Below are 18130 nucleotides of genomic sequence, written 5' to 3' on the forward strand. Positions count from 1 at the left end.
TCAATTTTGAATGGCCGGCTGTTCAACGAGATATGTTCGGTTCAGGGAGATTTAGAGATGAGAATTTTGAACAAGGGGAGACGAAAAGGTCTTGTCTCTAGTCCTGGACTCGTTGTCGACTAGGAACCAGATGAGACAGGGGAGCCAGTTGGAGAGAGACCGGAGAAGTGTAGAACAAAGCTATGCACCCTCCATGTTAGCAGCAAAGAAGACTTGGGCAATCTACAAAATAATAAAAGAGTGTCGTATAAGCCTCTTCTGTTTCTTAACCCCTTGAAGCTAGAAATTGTAACTGGAAAAAAGATATATGCAGAACCGTAGATTTTACACGTACTAGCATTCCATTTGCCAATAATATTACCTCTGTTCCAAATTATAGGTCGTTTTGGCTCTTGTAGGATGAACCTAGAAGAGCCAAAACGACCTATAATTTGGAACGGAGGAGTATTAAAGACAGGAGTCACATGATAAAAAACATATAACAAATAGAACTGAATAACTGAGTGCAAGTGCAGGAGCAACATCGACAAGTTTGCTAGCTGATTGTTGGGAGTACGCCTTAGGTGGACTAAGGCTATAAATCCCCTGTGCGTAAAAGAGACCCAAAACGGGATCAAAGGACTTGTTTATAAGGGTTAGGGACTCGGTTGCAATATTCAGGGGCCTCATTATAATATTCTAGGGATCTTATTGTAATATTCAGTTCCACCAATGGAAAACTTATAAACAGCTTCCTCCTCCTCCTCCCTATAAAAGGAACCAAAGGGTGAGAGGAGAGGATTCTTGGCTATTTGCGCACTTCTAGACTTGCTCCATCCTCTCTCCTTCTCTCTAACTTGTTTGGGGTTCCAAATCTCAATATTAGCCCCCCACCGTGTTTCGGCATGAAATAAAATTCACATCACCGTAAGAGACAAAAAGATTATAAAGCAATCGAAGGGAAGCTGGCAGTCCAGTTTGTGTTTTGCCCGAAGCTACCCGGCGCAACCGAAAAGCCGAGCGAAGCTAACAGGAACAGCGAGCGAGCGAAGCTATTTGTTACTGTCTCCCTGCATGCAACCGCGTGACACGGAGTTACCCTGCATGCAACTGCATGTCACGGAAGCGGCGAGGGCATGCATAGCAGCGAACTACGCAGTCTGTGTCTGGAGCGAAAAGCATAGCAACGAAGAAGCATAGAAGCGACCTACGCAGCTATGCGCTCCGTGGCGAGCGACAACCTCCACGGCAGGAACTTGACCTCTACGTCATGCTTTCAACCAATGAAGGTGGCCCAGTTGAAGTCAAGCGCATTATCGAAGCTAGCAGGTTTTGGCAACACTGAAGTACGTAAAAATAATTATCGTGCATAAAGAAGTGGGATTAAGGACCTCGGCAGCACTAGTTCCTGGCAACCCAACAGCAGGTCAGCAGCAACAACACAAAAAGCATTCAACAGCTCAATACATGGGCACCCTCATAAAAGGAGAAGACTACCACTCGAAGTTGCTTAGAGCAGCCGGAGATCAAGCCACTAATCAAAAGAAAAGCAGCGCCTCATGTCCGACTTGGGCAATACGGCCCCAAGGCCACCCCGTGCCATCTCAGAGCAACATCGAAGGTGCTGAGCAACTCAAGTCGATAGCGAAGCTACTACCCAGCAAGCTCTCCCGAAGTGCCCGAGCGATCGAAGCTGTAACCTCTCCCGAAGTGCCAGAAGTTGTAAGCTCTCGTGAAGTGCCCGAAGCTGTCAGCTTTCCCGAAGTTGTTATCATTTAGGAAAACAGCTAATAATCTAGCTTACAAGCGCACGCAACCGGAAGCTGTCAGGGCTGCAGGCATCGAAGCTGCCGACAAGCTGCGAGGCCAGGCACGCATGCAAGCACATGCATGTGAAGGCAGCCGAAGCCAAGAGTTGCAAGCACATGCATGCAAGCACCGAGGCAACGGGTCTCACCAGCAAAGGCGCTAAGTAAGCTGCGCCCCTATCAAACCTGCTGGAACCTCCACCGGAAGCCAGAGCTCTGGAACCTTGCAACTCAAGCTGTCCCCGGAAGCTTCGCGAGCCAAGCTGCGGAGTTTTGGAACCTCGAAGGTCCGGCTGCGCACAAAAAAAAAAAAGAACAGAGCTATAGGCTGCAGCCTCGACTAGCGAACCAGATAAGTAACCTCGAGCTAGGTTTCTGTTTCACAAGTTTAATTACCTCCGAGTTTTCTCTAAGTACTTTACCGTGTCCAACGTCAGCATGGATGCACCTCTTCCAAACAGCCGAACGAAGCTACCGGTAAGCCAAGAACCTCGCAAGTAAGCTGTGCCCAGAACCTCCGCGCATCCATGTGGCAACAACCCTCGCGGCAAGCATCGAGGCTGCTGGTTCCCAGCTACAAGAGCCATTACAGCAAGCACACCGCATCCTCGCGGCAAGCGACGATCTCCACGGCAAGCTCAAAGCGGGGCTGCCACTTCCATGTCGCGGCATCGAAGCTGTTAGCAAGGTCCACCGCTCACCATTTCAGCTAGGCACAGCGAGGCTGACGACAAGTTCGCCTATCCTGGCGGCGAGATTAGTGACGAACTTTCGTGACAAACACGAACCACCGGGACGAGCACCAACCTCGATGAGAACCTCCGTGGCAAGCTGGAGTGAATGCTCGCGTCATATACCAGAAGCAGGTGAAACTACTGCATCAGCTTCGATTCAATTTGCGCAGGCAACTAGCGCTAGACCAGGAGTGCAACTCGAGGCTACCACCAAGCTTCGATAAAAAAAACTTCATCAGGCAAAGAGCCACAGCCAGCCGTGTGGGCATCTCCGCACACGTCTAAGATCTAAGCATGTCCAGCATTGTCCAGCTACTATCGAAGCCGCATATTGCTTCTTCTTCACCTCTACACAGTCAAGCATCAGTTTAGATTACTTAGCTGATTGAAGCTGCCGGAGAGCAGGCCACTAACCAAAGCAAAGCAGCATGCCATCTCAGAGTGACTTGGACAATACAGCTCTGAGGGAGTCAGCGCGCCATCTCCGAGCAGTATCGAAGCTGCTGAAGCACTCCAAGACGAGCTGAGCACCCTCAAGGTTGTCAAGAGCCTTACCCTCGCAGCAAGCAGGTTGTCAAGAACCTTACCTCGCTGCAAGCCCTACGGTCAACCTCGCAGCAGCACTTGAGGTCAGCAAAAGCCTCGCGCAGCAAGGGCCGCCTCACAGCGTAACGTCACGCAACAGTAATCCTCACAGCAAGAGCCTCGCGCAGCAGCAATCCTCGAGCAAGAGCTTCGTAGCAGCACTTGAGGTTAGCAATAACCCCGCGCAGCAGGCGCTTCCTCGCAGCAAGAACCTCGCGTAGCAGCAATCCTTGAGGGCTTCGCCAACCGAAGTATCCCTCTACCAACACAAGCTAACTCTAGTAATCACATAATTCTTTGCATTTCTTATTCATGCAGCTATCTAACCTATACCAACGTATCACCAACTCATTTTCAATGCAATGTCTTATCCCCACGAGAAAGTTCAAATTGATAGTCGAAGCAACCAAGAGTTGCGATATCAACTAGAGCTTGACGCTTGAGAAGTAAGTCCACAAAAGCTTGAGCACGAGCAAACTTTTGTCGACTTATCTATTTACTTGTATTGTTACAATATGGCGGACTCTAGTCATGCAGGTTACAACTCACATATTGAAATTTCCTTCCTCTAACATACAGGTTCTCACCATTGTAAGTACTTCTTCACCCGCCTAAAGCTAACCCCTTTTATATTAGACCCCTGCACTTTTCATTTTCAGGGACATTGGTTTTCACCTCGTAACCAAATTAAGAATCTGAGCATGATACATTAGTTTCAATGGCATGTTGGAGTTATCTCTATTGGAACTCCTCAGTTATTAGCCTTCCGCTATAATGGTTGCCAAAGCACCAAGCCACAATCTTCGGATGCTGATTAAGGCGATTTAGGAAACCATTCTGTTGCGTGCTCAAGTTTTAGTCAAAACCACCCACAAGTTGGCATTTTCTGCAGCCGTGAGACATATATTTGCATATGCAAACATTTCATTCATATGCATCAAAGCATGCATAAAATCATCGCATTGCATGGACGCATTACTTTTATGCATGAATCGCATCGACAACAAGTTGCGTAACCTCACGTTGGTATGCGGAGGAGAGTATGATTTTTCATGATTAAGTGCAGCAACAAGTTGCGTAACCTCACGCTGGTATGCGGAGGAGAGTATGCTTTTCCATGATTAAGTGCAACAAGTTGCGTAACATCGCGCTTTTATGCGGAGGAGAAAAGTATGATTCCATCAAAGATTTAGTGCAACAACAAGTTGCGTAGCTTCGCGTTCTCACGCGGAGGAAAGATAACAGCTCCGGAAGAGCCTAGCAATGATAATATATACTATACTACAGACCAAAGCGCGCTATATGCGCACGAAGGCACAGTTTTCACACCCATTTTTCTCGTTTACAAGAAGAGTCAGCCTCAACTACCAAAGATGGCATCTAGCGCGAAGCAACCTTTGGGCTGGGCATCTTGTCACGCGAAGTGGCAGCATGGGGGTGACGATTTTGAAAAAGTACAAAGTCAACCTACCTCTTCGCGCGAGGGAGCCCAGCCTCGGCCAAGGTCGCAGGAGCAGCATATTTGTAAAAATGTTTCCCTCTCTTCTTCACAAACTTCAAACTTTAAAAATGTCAACAATCCCTGGATATATCTTAGCGACCCCTCACACTAGGGCGATGTTTTTTGATGTTTCGCTCCCACTACCTCGCCAAAAAACGGCTTCAGCCTGCCACTCTCCCCTCCCTCGCGAAACCCCGAGGGGGGGTGATGTTTTTTTCAAAAAAACAGTTCACTTTCTACCTTCCTTGACTTTTAAACCTCAAAATCTCGCATGTCTGTCTGCATATAAGTCATCATGCGCCTAGAACCTCCGAGAGGCAAGAACCTCCCGAAGTTAATACTTTCAATTGCAACCCTGCTACCGTCAACCCCGCATGCAGACGAGGTTGCTAAGGCGCCGTGTTAGAGCAGAGCCCCGAGGTTACCGAACTCCATAAAATGACCTTGAAGCTGCCAGACTTACAAGTAGCAAGGCTAAGGCACAGCTCGTTACCTACGAGTGCATGGCCGCGTGCCCAAGCAATTAAACAGTGCTCCATCCATCACCTTAATCCTCGGCTGCCAAGTCTTGTAACCTCGCTAGCGTTACCCTCGCAGCTAGGCAGCTAGCACTAACCTCCATGGCAAGTTCTACCCTTGCGGCCAGCGCCGACCCTCGCGGCAAGCGCGGACGTCCACCACAAGCCAACTCATCCGAGTTCTCGAAGCTGGCGAACCTTCGCGTAGAGATAGTGCAGACGGGAGACACAAAGGGCACAGGCTCGCCACCCACATGTGTATGCTAAAAATGCATCAGCAGGTAGGCATACGCGTATGTATATTTTACCTTCGCTTGCGTTAACCTCGCATGCAAGGACAAGTATTGTTGACTTCGCATGCATCACCCTCGCATGCAGCCACGAGTGTTGTTACCCTCGCCATGTGCTACCCTCGCATGCGTACAGGCGTAAGCCAAGCTAGGCGTCACGGCCAAGCTGTTCCCTGGAAACTCAGTCCCATGGAATAGGAAGCTAGTGTGCCCAAGGATAAGACAAGTAAAACAAGTGACAAAGAGGTTAACCTTGAGGCTCCTAACCTTGGGTACTTTGCACTTTTACGTATCTTTAAAGCGTTTCAATTGCCACTAACCTTTAACATATTTGCATTCGGGTATTGCATTGAGCCAACCTCGCTTGGGCCGGCCTCGCAGCTCGCGGCAGCTTCGGTCATGGCAACCTCGCTCGCACCGACTTCACAGCATCCTCACATTCACAAACAGGTTAAGAGGCCCACGAGCTGATCCCTCGCAAGCTCGCGGCCGTCGCGGACCTCGATAAATGGCTCAAACTTCCGAAGACAGCCGAACACCCGAGCCTCCTCAACTGCATGGCAACGTACGTTTGCATGCATTAAAGCAAAAGGCTTTCACACTTGTAGAAACTCTACATGCATGCGCTAAAGCTACCACTGCCCGAGTAATCCAGCTAACTCTCCCAAAACTAATAGCTGCCTGCTAAACCAGCCGAAGCAAGTACATAGGCAATTATGTTACCTTCGATGGTTACAATCCTACTCCACACCAGCAATTGCCAGGCACTAATGGGCTAATCTTTTTGCCCTCGATCGAAGGTATCTAAAGGCATCATGATGCAGCCAACATGCTAAGTTAATTTGTCACCATGACATGCGAATCCCATCAGCCAACCAGTTGTTATTGATATCCCGGCTATACTAACCTATCTCAAAGGTTTGAGTTTTCCGAAAAGGTTAGGTCTATCAAGGGGCTCAACCTCGTCATCATCTGCTACATCGGTTCGAGGAAGACCAACCTCTACAATGTCCGAGACTTCGCGTCCTCCTGCTACGTCAGCTCGAAGGGCTCAACCTTGGCATCACACTCGACTTCACCTCCGCTACATCGACTTGAGGGGCTCACCCTCGGCATCGCCATCAGCATTGAGGTCATCACCGACTTCACGTACAACTCAACCTCGGCCACTGCTACTGCATCGATTACTTTGACTACTTCCACTACATGCGGAGCTTCTCCCGTGATTAATTGATTATTATCAAATAATGATAAATTATTCCCTCCTAAAATAATCAATTAATCATTTTTTGAAACAGCCCCTTAAAATTAGAAAATAAAAGAAAATGCTCAAGAAATTATTAAATCTAAAATATCAGCTTAATTTGGCCAACACCATCTTTCGGTTAATTACTATACATAGTCTTGGAGCTAAAAAAATATCGTTCATGGACTAAACTTTTTTTTTTCAAAAATCTGGCCCAGCCCAGTTGCTCCTCGGCCTTCTCCACGTCCACCAATTTAATGTGCAGCGCTCGTTCCTCTTTTTACTGGGATTGTGCAGGAATCGAACCTTATCCTCTCGCGACGACCGTACCTTCTGCCATTGCACTTCCTCCATCCTCCTTCCCGTGTCATCGCTCCTCCTCTCTGATTCCAAGCTCCCCACACGCGCATGCTCTGGCAGCTTTGGGTTTGTGGCTTGTATGAGCCAACCGGCTGTGGGCATGGATTTACCAGCGTAGCTCTTGCCGGTGAGGAAGAGCAGCGCGCGTGGAACTCCGTCGGCTGAGCGTTGAAGAAGGACGGGAGCGCGGCAAGACGTGCTCCGTGACGACGGCTGGTTCGTGGGGTGGCGGAGGGAGCGCATGCCGCAGACACGTTGCCGGCCTCGAATACGAACGAAAGGCAAGGAAGAAGGAACTACGGCCCGTTTAAGACTGCGTCGGGCTGGACGAAATGCTCGTGACCTGTTAGCTCGCTCAAGTCGTTGCTAGCTCGGCTCGACTCACGTTAGTGGAGGATTGGCCTTTAGTCCCGGTTGGTAGGGTGCAAATCTTCCTAAAATCCATCCGGGATAAACCAACCGGGATAAAATAGGTCAGCATGCCAAGCGCTGCAAAAAAAAAAAAGAAATCCTGGGAGGGCCCCCTGCACGCACACGTGAAATATGCGCGTGTGCGCTGCGTGGGATTCGAACCCACAACCCTCTAGCCTCGCGCGTAGCTTCCTTATCATCCCACCTACACACCACATCTGACTATATAGGAAATGCTATCCTTTTGTATTAACTCGTGGGGACCCTTTTATCCCGGTTGGAAGGGATAAAAGACCTCCTTTTATCCCGGTTGGTATTACAAATCGGGATAAAAGGGTTCGAGGGATTTAGTCCTCTTTTAGTCACCTCGTTGGGGACCCTTTTATCCCGGTTTGAAACACCAACCGGGATAAATGACCCCTTTTATCCCGGTTTTATCCCGATTGGTGTTTCAAACCGGGATAAAAGGCTCTCGACCCTTTTATCCCAGTTGGTGTTACCAATCAGGATAAAAGGCGGGGTCTTGTATCCTGGTTGGTGTTTCAAACCGGGATAAAAGACGTCTTTTTTTCCCACTAGCCTTTGCAACCGGGATAAAAGGTCCCGGTTGGTGAGCCCCCACCAGTGACTGAGCTTTAGTCCCGATTGGTGAACCTTTTGTCCCGGGTCAATTTTAAACCAAGATAAAAGGGGGCGCATCGAAAGCCAATTCTCTACTAGTGTCGGCTCAGCTCGTTTTATTTTTCTACCGAGCCGAGCGGACAATTTAGCTCGTTATACTAACGAGTGAGTTGGAGCTGTTCAAAGCATATTAGCACCGGGAGGTCCACGCGGAGCAGCACAAGAAAGCCCAACTGGCCCAGGAAACACTCTAATCCCTCTCCAGCCCTTCCCACCCCATCCCTTCGGAAGTTCCCCCAACTCTCTCTGCTCGCCGCCGTCTCCCTACCCGCATCCGCGCCCGCACCGCTCCACTCCCTCCGTTCCTCCCTCGGATGCAAGAACGACTCAATCTTCAGCCACCGTAGTCCATAGCAAAACATCCTGCAAATTCGATCCGTTCTCTCCGTTGTTGCTCGCTGCGCGAGTACTCGATCTTGGAGGACAAGGCGACCATGGCGCATGAGGTTGACTCGATCTTGTGTTTCCTTTGTTTTTTAATTGGAATGATATTCCTTAGTTCTTGACTCAGTCGCATATGATTTAGTTCCTGCCGTGGGAACTGAGCTTTTGCCGTTTATTTCCTTTCCTGCCAAGAATTGCTTTTGGCCGCTGCTGCTTGTGCTGAATTAATGCCGGAACTTGTGCTTCAACCATCGGCGCTGTCGCTTGCATCGCGGCGCCGCGGCCTGCTGACCTCACCAGCCGCGGCCTGTCCGCCCTCTCCTTTCTCACGTCGCGAACCAAAACGACTGGCTCGAGCAGCTACCGAGCCGACCCGAGCCAGCTCCTTACCTAAACGAGCTAGAGCGAGCCGAGCCGAGTCGAGCCAGCTCAATATCCACCCATAGAACTGTGGGTTGATTACGGAAAAATTGAGGACTTTTTTTGCAAAACGACCACGGTGGTTGGAAGAAAACTACCGCACTTTAAGCCCTGTTTGGCACAGCTCCACTCCACAACTCTAGCGACTCTAGCAAAAAAAATAGCCAAACACCCCAACTCCAAAACTCCATGTAGCTGCCAACTCCATGGAGCTGTAGTACAAATGGGGGTGGAGTTTTGGAGCACCTCTTTTGCTGCTCCAAAACCCCCTCCTTTGAACCTCCTCGTGGAGTTAGTGGGTAATTACCCACCACTGCCACTGATTACACAAAAATAACGTTTCATCTTTGCCTCTTTCTTTCCATTCTTCCGTGCGCCTCTGTTTCTTTCCTCTCCCGTGACTTCACCCGCCCGCCTAGCCCCGCCGCCAGGCGCCCCTAGCCCCGTCGGCGGCCGGAGCGCCCCACCGCCGGACGCAACGCCCCGCCGTCGGCCTTCGCGCCCCCCTGCCGAGCCCCGCCGCCGGCCCTCGCGCCGCTCCGCCGAGGCCCCGCCGCCGGCCCTCGCGCCCCCCCCGCCGAGCCCCGCCGCCAGCCCTCGCGCCGCTCCGCCGAGGCCCCGCCGCCGGCCCTCGCGCCCCCCTGCCGAGCCCCGCTGCCGGCCCTCACGCCCCCCCTGCCGAGCCCCGCCGCCAGCCCTCGCGCCGCTCCGCCGAGGCCCCGCTGCCGGCCCTCGCGCCGCTCCGTTGAGGCCCCGCCGCCGGCCGCTGCGCCCCGAGGCCGCCCGTCTCGCCCCGCCACCGGCCACAGCACCCCACCGCCAGTTCGCCCCGCCGCCGAAGATCCCCCGCCGCCGAAGCCCGAGCCGGCCGTCTCGCCCGGCCGTCTCACCCCGTCGCCGAAGCCCCGCCGCCGAAGCCCGACGCCGGCCGGCTCGCCCCGGCGCCGAAGCCCCTCCGCCGGCCGCGGCGCCCCTGGATTCCTTTTTATTTACTAGTTCTCGTTGAAGTACACAAAATGAACAGTTCTAGCTTAGCTCAAAGGCAAATAATACAAAGCAATCCTAATACGTGTCCCTGCAATGCATGAGTCTATGCCTTGTTCTGCACAGTTGAGATAGTATTCCCATCCATTCAAGCAAATCCTTTAATTATAATTTATAAACCATGATTGAGATAAAGGCAGGCAATAATTTCAAAATTTTAAATTTTTGGAACATGTAATTTATTATTATTTTGGACTTCAATGCATGTAGTTTCATTTTATATTTGTGATAAGTAGTTCAAGTCGAACCAGGGGCAAGAAAGGTAATCTACCCTCAAACTCCTCTTTTCTGGAGCTAGGGACACCCTTCCAGCCAAACACCCTTACCAGACAGCTCCAACTCCACCCAGAGCTGGCTCCACCTGGAGTTCTGGAGTGGAGCAGCTCCACCCAGAGTTGGAGTCATGCCAAACAGGGTCTTAATATTACTAGCAGAAATGCTCGTGCGTTGCTACGGATCCTTACTTGTTCTGACGTTATTATTCGCTTGTTCCTAATATGTTGGCTTCGCTTCACAATATGTTGGTGTGTTGTCTCTAGTAGTCCTCTCTTTGCAAGTATAATAGCAGAAGATATTTGTGAGTGGTTTGATGCCATCTGTTTATTACGTGGGATCCACACATGGAACTCGTGCTTTCTGACGGAAGCGGGGGCGGGCATAACTGTGAGTGGCGTACCACTGTTCGGAGTCCCATTACCGTGGTAGAAGGTGACCTACAATGGGAGCGGCATCAAGATGTATGATGATAATGACGGCGCAACTGTTGTTGGGCTCCGTAAATAGAAACAAAGCTATTGATGGGAATGATTAAGTTTGAAGGCTGTATTTTTTTTAATACAAACTTTTGCATATGATCTCCGATGAATACAAACTTTTTATATCAAAATTGTAGAGCTCGATGAGATTTTAAAGTTTGTAGTTGACAACTTTTTCATTCGAGATCGTTTAGTAGTTCAAAAATATGTTATAAGTTCAGAGAAGAAACACATTTGCCACGAGAAGATAGTATAATAGAAGAGAAGGGACTATATAAAAAATAATGAGATTGTTTCCCCGCTTTGTCGTCTCCCCGCTCTGTCGCTGCACCCCTGTTGTCTCCTCGCTCTGTCGCTGCTTCCTCACCGGCCTCCTGCACTGCATCCCCACCGCCACTAACCCGCTCTCCCTTGTTGTGTTGTGGATTGTTTGCTGCACGATTCCCTGTCACTGGATAGATTCATTGTCATGTGCTGCATCCGGCCTTGCCACCTAGCCAGGAGGAGTTGTGTGGTGGTGCTGTAGCCGTGAACGATTGACATCTAGATGCTGATGTCAAATTTCGTTCTTGTTGGTTAGTGGTATTCCTTTGTCCTCTATTTTGTTCTTGGGTGTATTGCTTGGTCGGCGGCCAGTGCCGCGCGTGGATGCCGTTGCGAGCGGTGGCGTGGGCGGCCAGTGGATGGCGAAGGGGTCGGCGGCGGCGGACCGCAAGGCTAGCAGGGCACGGGTGGATGGCGGACGGCGCACGACGACGGATTGATTCGTGATAATCGAGGAGGGGGCAGACGCATCACGGGCCGCAGAAACGCGCGCAGGTGAGGAAGAAAGGGACCTTTTTACAAATCGTTTAGAACTATGTCCGTTTAACTCCAAGGACTACGACTTGATTACGAACAACTTGAGGGATTTTTTTCAAGTTCAGGTGGCTTTTTTCTCTTTCTCTCTCCACCTTGCTTCCATCCTGCAGATCCTTCCATCCTCGTTCCTCTTCCACCCTCCCCCTCCCCCCATCCAGAAGGAAATTCCCCAATCCCTCCCTCCCTTCCCCACCCACCCCAAGCAACCAAACCAATCCCCCCCAAATCGAGGCCATGGAGTGCGAGCTGAAGGAGCTGTAGTTCTTGGGGGCGGCAGGCATCTATGCCGCCTCCGCATTGATCCTCCACGGCCCGCACCAGCCCCTCTTCGCCCGCGTTGCCGCCACCTTCATCCTCCCACTCTCCACCTTCTTCCTCTTCCATATCGCCATCTCCCACGCCCTCTCCACCCTCTCCCTCCTCCACATCGCCATCTCCCATGCCCTCTTCACCCTCATCAACACCGACGACACCACCCTCGACTCCTCTGCCTTGGGCACCGACGCCCAACGCCACCTCCTCTCCCGCCTCGCATCCGACTGGCTCACCCTCCTCCTCTTCAAGGCCGCCTACCTCCTCACCCTCCTCCTCGTCCTCTCCCTCCTTGCCACCGCCGCCTCCATCTACTCCGCCAAGCACGACGTGCTCACCTTCCTGCGGGTGCTCTCCGTCGTGCCCCGGGTATGGAGGAGGCTCGTGACGACATTCCTCGCGGCCTTCGCACTCCTCTTCATGTACTACGCGGTGCTAGTCGTCGTCTTCCTCGAGCTCCTTGCCACCGCAAATAACGGGTCGGGGCTCGCGGGGCTGCTCGCGTTCCTCCTCCTCATCGCCTGCCTTGTGGGACTCGTCTACATCAGCGTCGTCTGGCACCTCGCCAGCGTCATCTCCGTGCTCGAGGACTACAAGGGCCTCGCCACGATGCGCAAGAGCAGGGACCTCATCAGGGGAACCTCATTACGAAAAAGCTGAGGGACTTTTTTACAAATCATTAACGAACTATGGCAGTTTAACTCCTAGGATTGCGGGTTCATTATGAAAAAGTTGAGAGACTTTTTGTAAAATAACCACGACGATCGGAAGAAACAACCGCACTTTAATATTAGGTATAGATATATAGATTCAGTTCTAGAAGCTTGACGGATAGTGCACATTCAGTACTATATCAATGCAGTTAGAAGCATCATGTCAGTAGAATATTAAGAAAGGAAGAGAGCATACCCGCTAAGCTATTTCGCTTCTCAACCAGATCAACCTTTTGGAGAACCTCCATATTTTCTTGAGAGACCAGATTTTGGAGATGGCTTCTTTTGTGTAGTTTTTGATAAAAGAATGTTCAACGTAACCTTGGAGAAGCCCTTCCAACCATGTTAACTGATTGCAAAAGGCAGGAGGCTATCGGGTTCCAAGAAGTATCTCTAGGAGATGGTACTGGGTCCCAAGACGGTGGAGGTTGGTCTTCTCCAACTCGAACTGGTGCAGGGATAATCTACAAAATAGACATTTCAGATTAGAAAAGACTTCTAGATGCTTGCAAAAGAATTAGTAGAAGATAACATACTGAAACTAAATGATTTCTGTTCGTTAGTACTCTATAATGAAAATAACTAAAAACCTAGTGCAATGAATACAAAGGAAATAAATTGAAGTTCATATAATTGTTTGGGCATCATATTCTGAAACTGTAAAGTATGCTGACCTTTTTTATGAACAGGACAGAACCTATTGCAATGAATACAAAGGAAATAAATTCAAGTTCTAGTTGATCTGTCCACTAATTGACTGGTGCAATGAATACAAATGCAAATGGAGGTTGCCCTGTTGTGTTACTGTACGTATATTGACCATATAATTTACTGCTATGAATCCTTGCTGCTTTGGGCCACATAACAATAGAGTGCTGTGCTTACTAATCTTTGTGAACCAAGTTTTACATGCTACAGCTGGTCTAGATTCTTTAGAAGTAGTTCTACAGGTTAATGAAGAAACCAATATTATAATACTGAATCAACACCTGTGATTAATTACCATTGGAACTGATGATGGCATAGTTAGGAAATATAAATGCAATCAGAACTCGTACAGTCCTATCAGCAATCTATTAACCAGAGTTAAATGCAATTGGAGGTTGTCCTGTAGGATAATAATAAGCCAACTAAAGCAAAGTCTGCTTCTGGAAAAAAAAAAGAGCAGAGGAGGAAAGCATGTACCGGCGAGAAGGTGGACGGAGGGGATTGATTCCACAGGGGAGGGCGCCAAGTCACCGTCGCGACTGCTGGGAAGCAAAGAGCAGAGTGAGTACATAACCATAAATATGTACTGTGTCTATACGACCATATAATTTTTGGAGCTTCAAGATCAACACAATGCAGAAAGCCATGATCAGAACTATGAAACTCAGGAGCATCATGTACTCTTGTTCTGAGTCAGAACTACAAGGGATAGGCTACTGGAGGTCTATCATCATCTCGTTAGAAAATTGCATAATCCAGTGGTACAGTGAGGCATTATGCATGCTAGTATGGCTAGATCCCATTTTGATCACAGATAACGCAGTCTACTCAAAAGAACTACCCCTGTGGTTTCAGCTAATGCTTTTCTAATTTCTCCTGTGGAGTTGTTAACTCACCGCTAAATGTAAGTCATGCTCACTGTCAGTTTGTTTTACTTACTGAATTCTAAAAGGGAAAGTTTCTTTTTACTGCTGGTGCTGCAAGCTTTTCGGAAAAGTATTAAATTCTTGCGCATCTGAAAACGTATTCCTTTTTTTTCTGCTGGAGTTATGAAGCCCCGTGCCAAATTATGAGAGGAATGAACAGGATGAATTTCGTTGATTAGAAGAACCCTTCTACTTTGAAGCCAGCTGCCTATGTGTCAAAACCAGGATGTAATTGCTCAGGGGCGGAGCCAGGATTTAGGTCTAGGGGGAGCCAAGTAGACAATGCTCATATAGATTTTGGCATAAAACAAATTGTTGCCTATACACTATTACATGTTGCAAGGACTTTCATTCAGTACACCAAACTAGTCCTCGCATGTCCAATTAGATGACATGCTGTTGTGAGAGACTGAAGTGTGTGGCCATGCAACCATGTTGATTTGCATCAACCTGTTCCCCCTGGCTCCACCCTGGAATTGCTACAGGACTGATTTCTAATTCCAAAAGAGGCGAATCAAGAATTGGAGCAAGACTTTAAGGACGAAATCCGGGGTTGCGAACCAAGAACCCCACGCCCAAATCAAGAACCCTAACGTGAGAGGGGAGGGGGAGGAAGATGAGGATGGCGTGATTACCGGCGAGAAGACGGACGGAGGCGATGGGTGCCGCAAGGGAGATGCCGAGTCGTCGTTGCGTCCGAGTCCTGCCGGCGCGACAGCTGCTACATTGCCGCCAGCATCCTCACGTCACCTCCACTCGCGGACTCGCCTTCGCGGCTTCTCTCGCGAACTCAATACGGAGAGCCAGGATCTGTTCCACGTACGCCTTGGACTCGAGGATTGTTTCCCGGGCCGGGGTGAGTGGAAAAGGCTGGGTAGGCTTAATCCAACGCCCAATTCCTCGTGGGCTGGTATTCATTCCAGGCTGGGGTGATCCACAGGGCCATAATCCCTGCCGGGAACAGCGTAAACGAACAAGGCCTTACGGTTACGGATCAAGCGGTGCAAAGAGTGTCACAAATTTGAATTTATTTTAAATTTCTTGGAACCAATGGCGAAGCTGGAGCAAATTAAAGGATGATTCATCTGTCTTGTGAATGCATATGCTTGAGCTGTAGGAGTGCATGTATAGTAAAAAAATTTAACATAATAATCACTAGTTTTCCATTTTCTTATGGGTGCATATGCACCCCAGGTACTATATATTCGCTCTGTTCTAAATCATTATTCGTTTTGTCTTTTCTACATATATAGTGTTTTATAAACATTTAGATATATTTTTTGCTTAAATATGTAGCAAAACTTATGTATTTAGAAAAGCCAAAACGAATACTCCCAAATCACTATTCATTTTGATTTTTCTAGATACCTAGTTTTTGATATGCACATATATATATACTATGTCTAGATACATAGCAAAAGTTAATTATCTAGAAAAGTCAAAATGAATAGTAATTTGGGATGGAGGAACTAGTAATTTGGGACGGGGGTAGTAGTTGTATTTTAATACACGTAGGTCTGTTGGTGGATACAGTGGATGGCAGCGAATGAAGTTGCTAAAGAATGACCGTTCACTTTACCAATGAACACTCTTTGTTGACTCTATGGCTTATACGTTGATTCCAACTCACTTTGCCAACCACTAAGAGTAGATCATTTTCATATGTGTGCGGGAAAGAATGTCTTTTGTCTTTCGTAAACTATAAAGGATAGTGCCTTTGACGCTCAGACTGGTTCGTGGAAATTACTGTCTGAACTTTAGTTGTTACGTTGGGCGTTTGTTTACTGACAGAAAGCAATCTAATGCTCACTCCGGGCTGGACTTTGCTTTTCAGTCAACGACTTATTAGGTCCACGTAGTCAACTTCACCTTTGGGTGCAGCATTGCACATTACCGTGCGTCTTCATCTGCCAAGACTGCCATTTCCAAGAAGAAAATAGGGTTTATTGGGCGTTATACTATAGTACTACAGCGAGACTTATCAAGATACTAACGGAATAGGATGTGTTACTGAAACGACAAGAAATTTCTTTGGTCCAAAAGAACACGTACAGTTTCTCTGCTATTACGCAGTGCCTGGCATCTGTTCCGTGCTTCTACTGGGGATTTCTATCTTTCGCAAGCGCCCTCCTATAAATACCTAAGCAAGCTCACTCCATCCACATCCCATACACGATAAGATTCGCTGTGTTCGAAAGGATTGAAGCGAGGTCTGCTGCAAGCTCACGATCGACATGGCGTGGCCCATCAATCTTACTGCTGCAATCTTTCTGCTACTCCTGGTTGCCCAAGGTAAGAGCAAATATTCAGAGTGCTGATCACATCACCAAAAAAAGTCATGCTAAAAATAATGCCAGCAAGCCCTGAATTTTGGTGATTAGGAAGTACAAACTATTTTTGTAGCCTGAAGCTGACACTTTGGTAAAAGGGCAGTGATGTTTCGATTTTTTTTTCTGCCAGACTATTTTGTTTCCTGAAACTTCACATCATTCTACTCTTGATTTTCAACAGTGGAAAGCCAGGGGTGTACGCCGTCGAGCATCAGCGTCCAGCAAACCAACACCGGTAAGACGGTTGGTGGGATCGACACGGTGTTTCAGGTGACGGTGACCAACCGGTGCCGGTGCGCAGTGAAGAACGTCTACCTCCGGTCCAACGGCTTCTCAAGCTCCACCCCTGTCGACCCGAAGCTCTTCCGGCGGGCCGGGTCCGGTTACCTCCTCGGCGACGGCCGGCAGATCCCGAGCTCCAAGTCTGTCACCTTCCAGTATGCTTGGGACCATTACTTCAAGATGGCGCCAGCAAGCGTGCAGGCCCAGTGCTAGGCTTTATGTGGCTTCTAAAATAATTAATAAGGGCCTATTTGGATCAAATAAATATTTAGAGTTTGTAGGATAAAAATGAAGTTGCTTAAATTTCATATATATTTTCAATCCAAACTAGGAAAGATAGCTCAACCAAGTGCTCGCAATCTGCCCATATATAGCTTCAGCTCCAAAACTTTCTAACTAGGTTGTTAAAGATGACCTTGGAGCTGGAGCTCTGGTAAACATGCTGTACAAGTTGCCTGCAACTGCAAAAGCCAAATAATGAGATACATTCGGCAGGTGAATGAAGATGTAATTCATTAGCGCAGTTTCAAGTTGTATAATTTCAAGTCATGTATTTTTATTCTCAAGAGCAAAGCTCTAGTGTCCAGCAAAAATCCTCTTCTATCTTTGTGTTTGCAGTCACGTTTGCCAGTCCAAGTGTAGTGTTAATGCGTATGAACAGTAATGTTTGATCACCTGCCACACATTCAGAGAAGAGTGCAACACGAACTTTAATTTGTTAGACTGATGGAATTTATAAGATGGGTTCACCGCACTATGAAAATATAATGACTCTAATCAAGTTTTTTTTTTTGGCGAAATGCCTCTCCTCAAGTTGAATGACTATGAAACCTTGTTTTGGTCTGAGCATATCTGGTAGCATGTGCAAATACATGCTCCTTTTCCTGCATCATGAGATGAGGACTTTGACACTAATGGTGATTCTCCAACTCATAAAAAATATGACACGGTCTGGGCTTTAGATTAGTTGTGGTGCAGCTAATAGAATATAGTGCCATTTAATATTTAGTTAAGTTGTCTCTTTGAGATTCGAACTTTGGTTGGGGTGTGAATGTTCTTAGCTAGACTGATTCTTCATTCATGGAAACTCTTGTACTGGAATCTGCTGATATGTGGACTAATATTTTAAATTTCTTAATAATGAAAAAGTTAGCTTAACATTTTGAGGCTCACAATTTTTTCATGAATTTTAATTCCGCCATTTATTTCAGCAAAAAATATTATCAAATTATCTCTTCATTCGTGAAGGAAAAGCAGTTCCCTGAACGGTATTTAGTTTAAC

General features: G+C 48.2%; 1 protein-coding gene and 1 pseudogene across 1 annotated transcript; both read left to right on the forward strand.

The window, feature by feature from the left end:
• Positions 1 to 11811: 11811 nt before the first annotated feature.
• Positions 11812 to 12549, forward strand: LOC117849269 (uncharacterized; annotated as a pseudogene).
• A 3850-nt stretch (positions 12550 to 16399) lies between these two features.
• Positions 16400 to 17413, forward strand: LOC117850942 (TPD1 protein homolog 1A). The gene is made up of 2 exons (XM_034732832.2): positions 16400 to 16528; positions 16748 to 17413. The coding sequence occupies exons 1-2, from the start codon at positions 16471 to 16473 to the stop codon at positions 17059 to 17061; spliced, it is 372 nt and encodes a 123-aa protein (XP_034588723.1). The 5' UTR covers positions 16400 to 16470; the 3' UTR covers positions 17062 to 17413.
• Positions 17414 to 18130: the final 717 nt, after the last annotated feature.

The sequence above is a fragment of the Setaria viridis genome, chromosome 3, assembly GCF_005286985.2.
Source record: "Setaria viridis chromosome 3, Setaria_viridis_v4.0, whole genome shotgun sequence".
Taxonomy (NCBI): domain Eukaryota; kingdom Viridiplantae; phylum Streptophyta; class Magnoliopsida; order Poales; family Poaceae; genus Setaria; species Setaria viridis.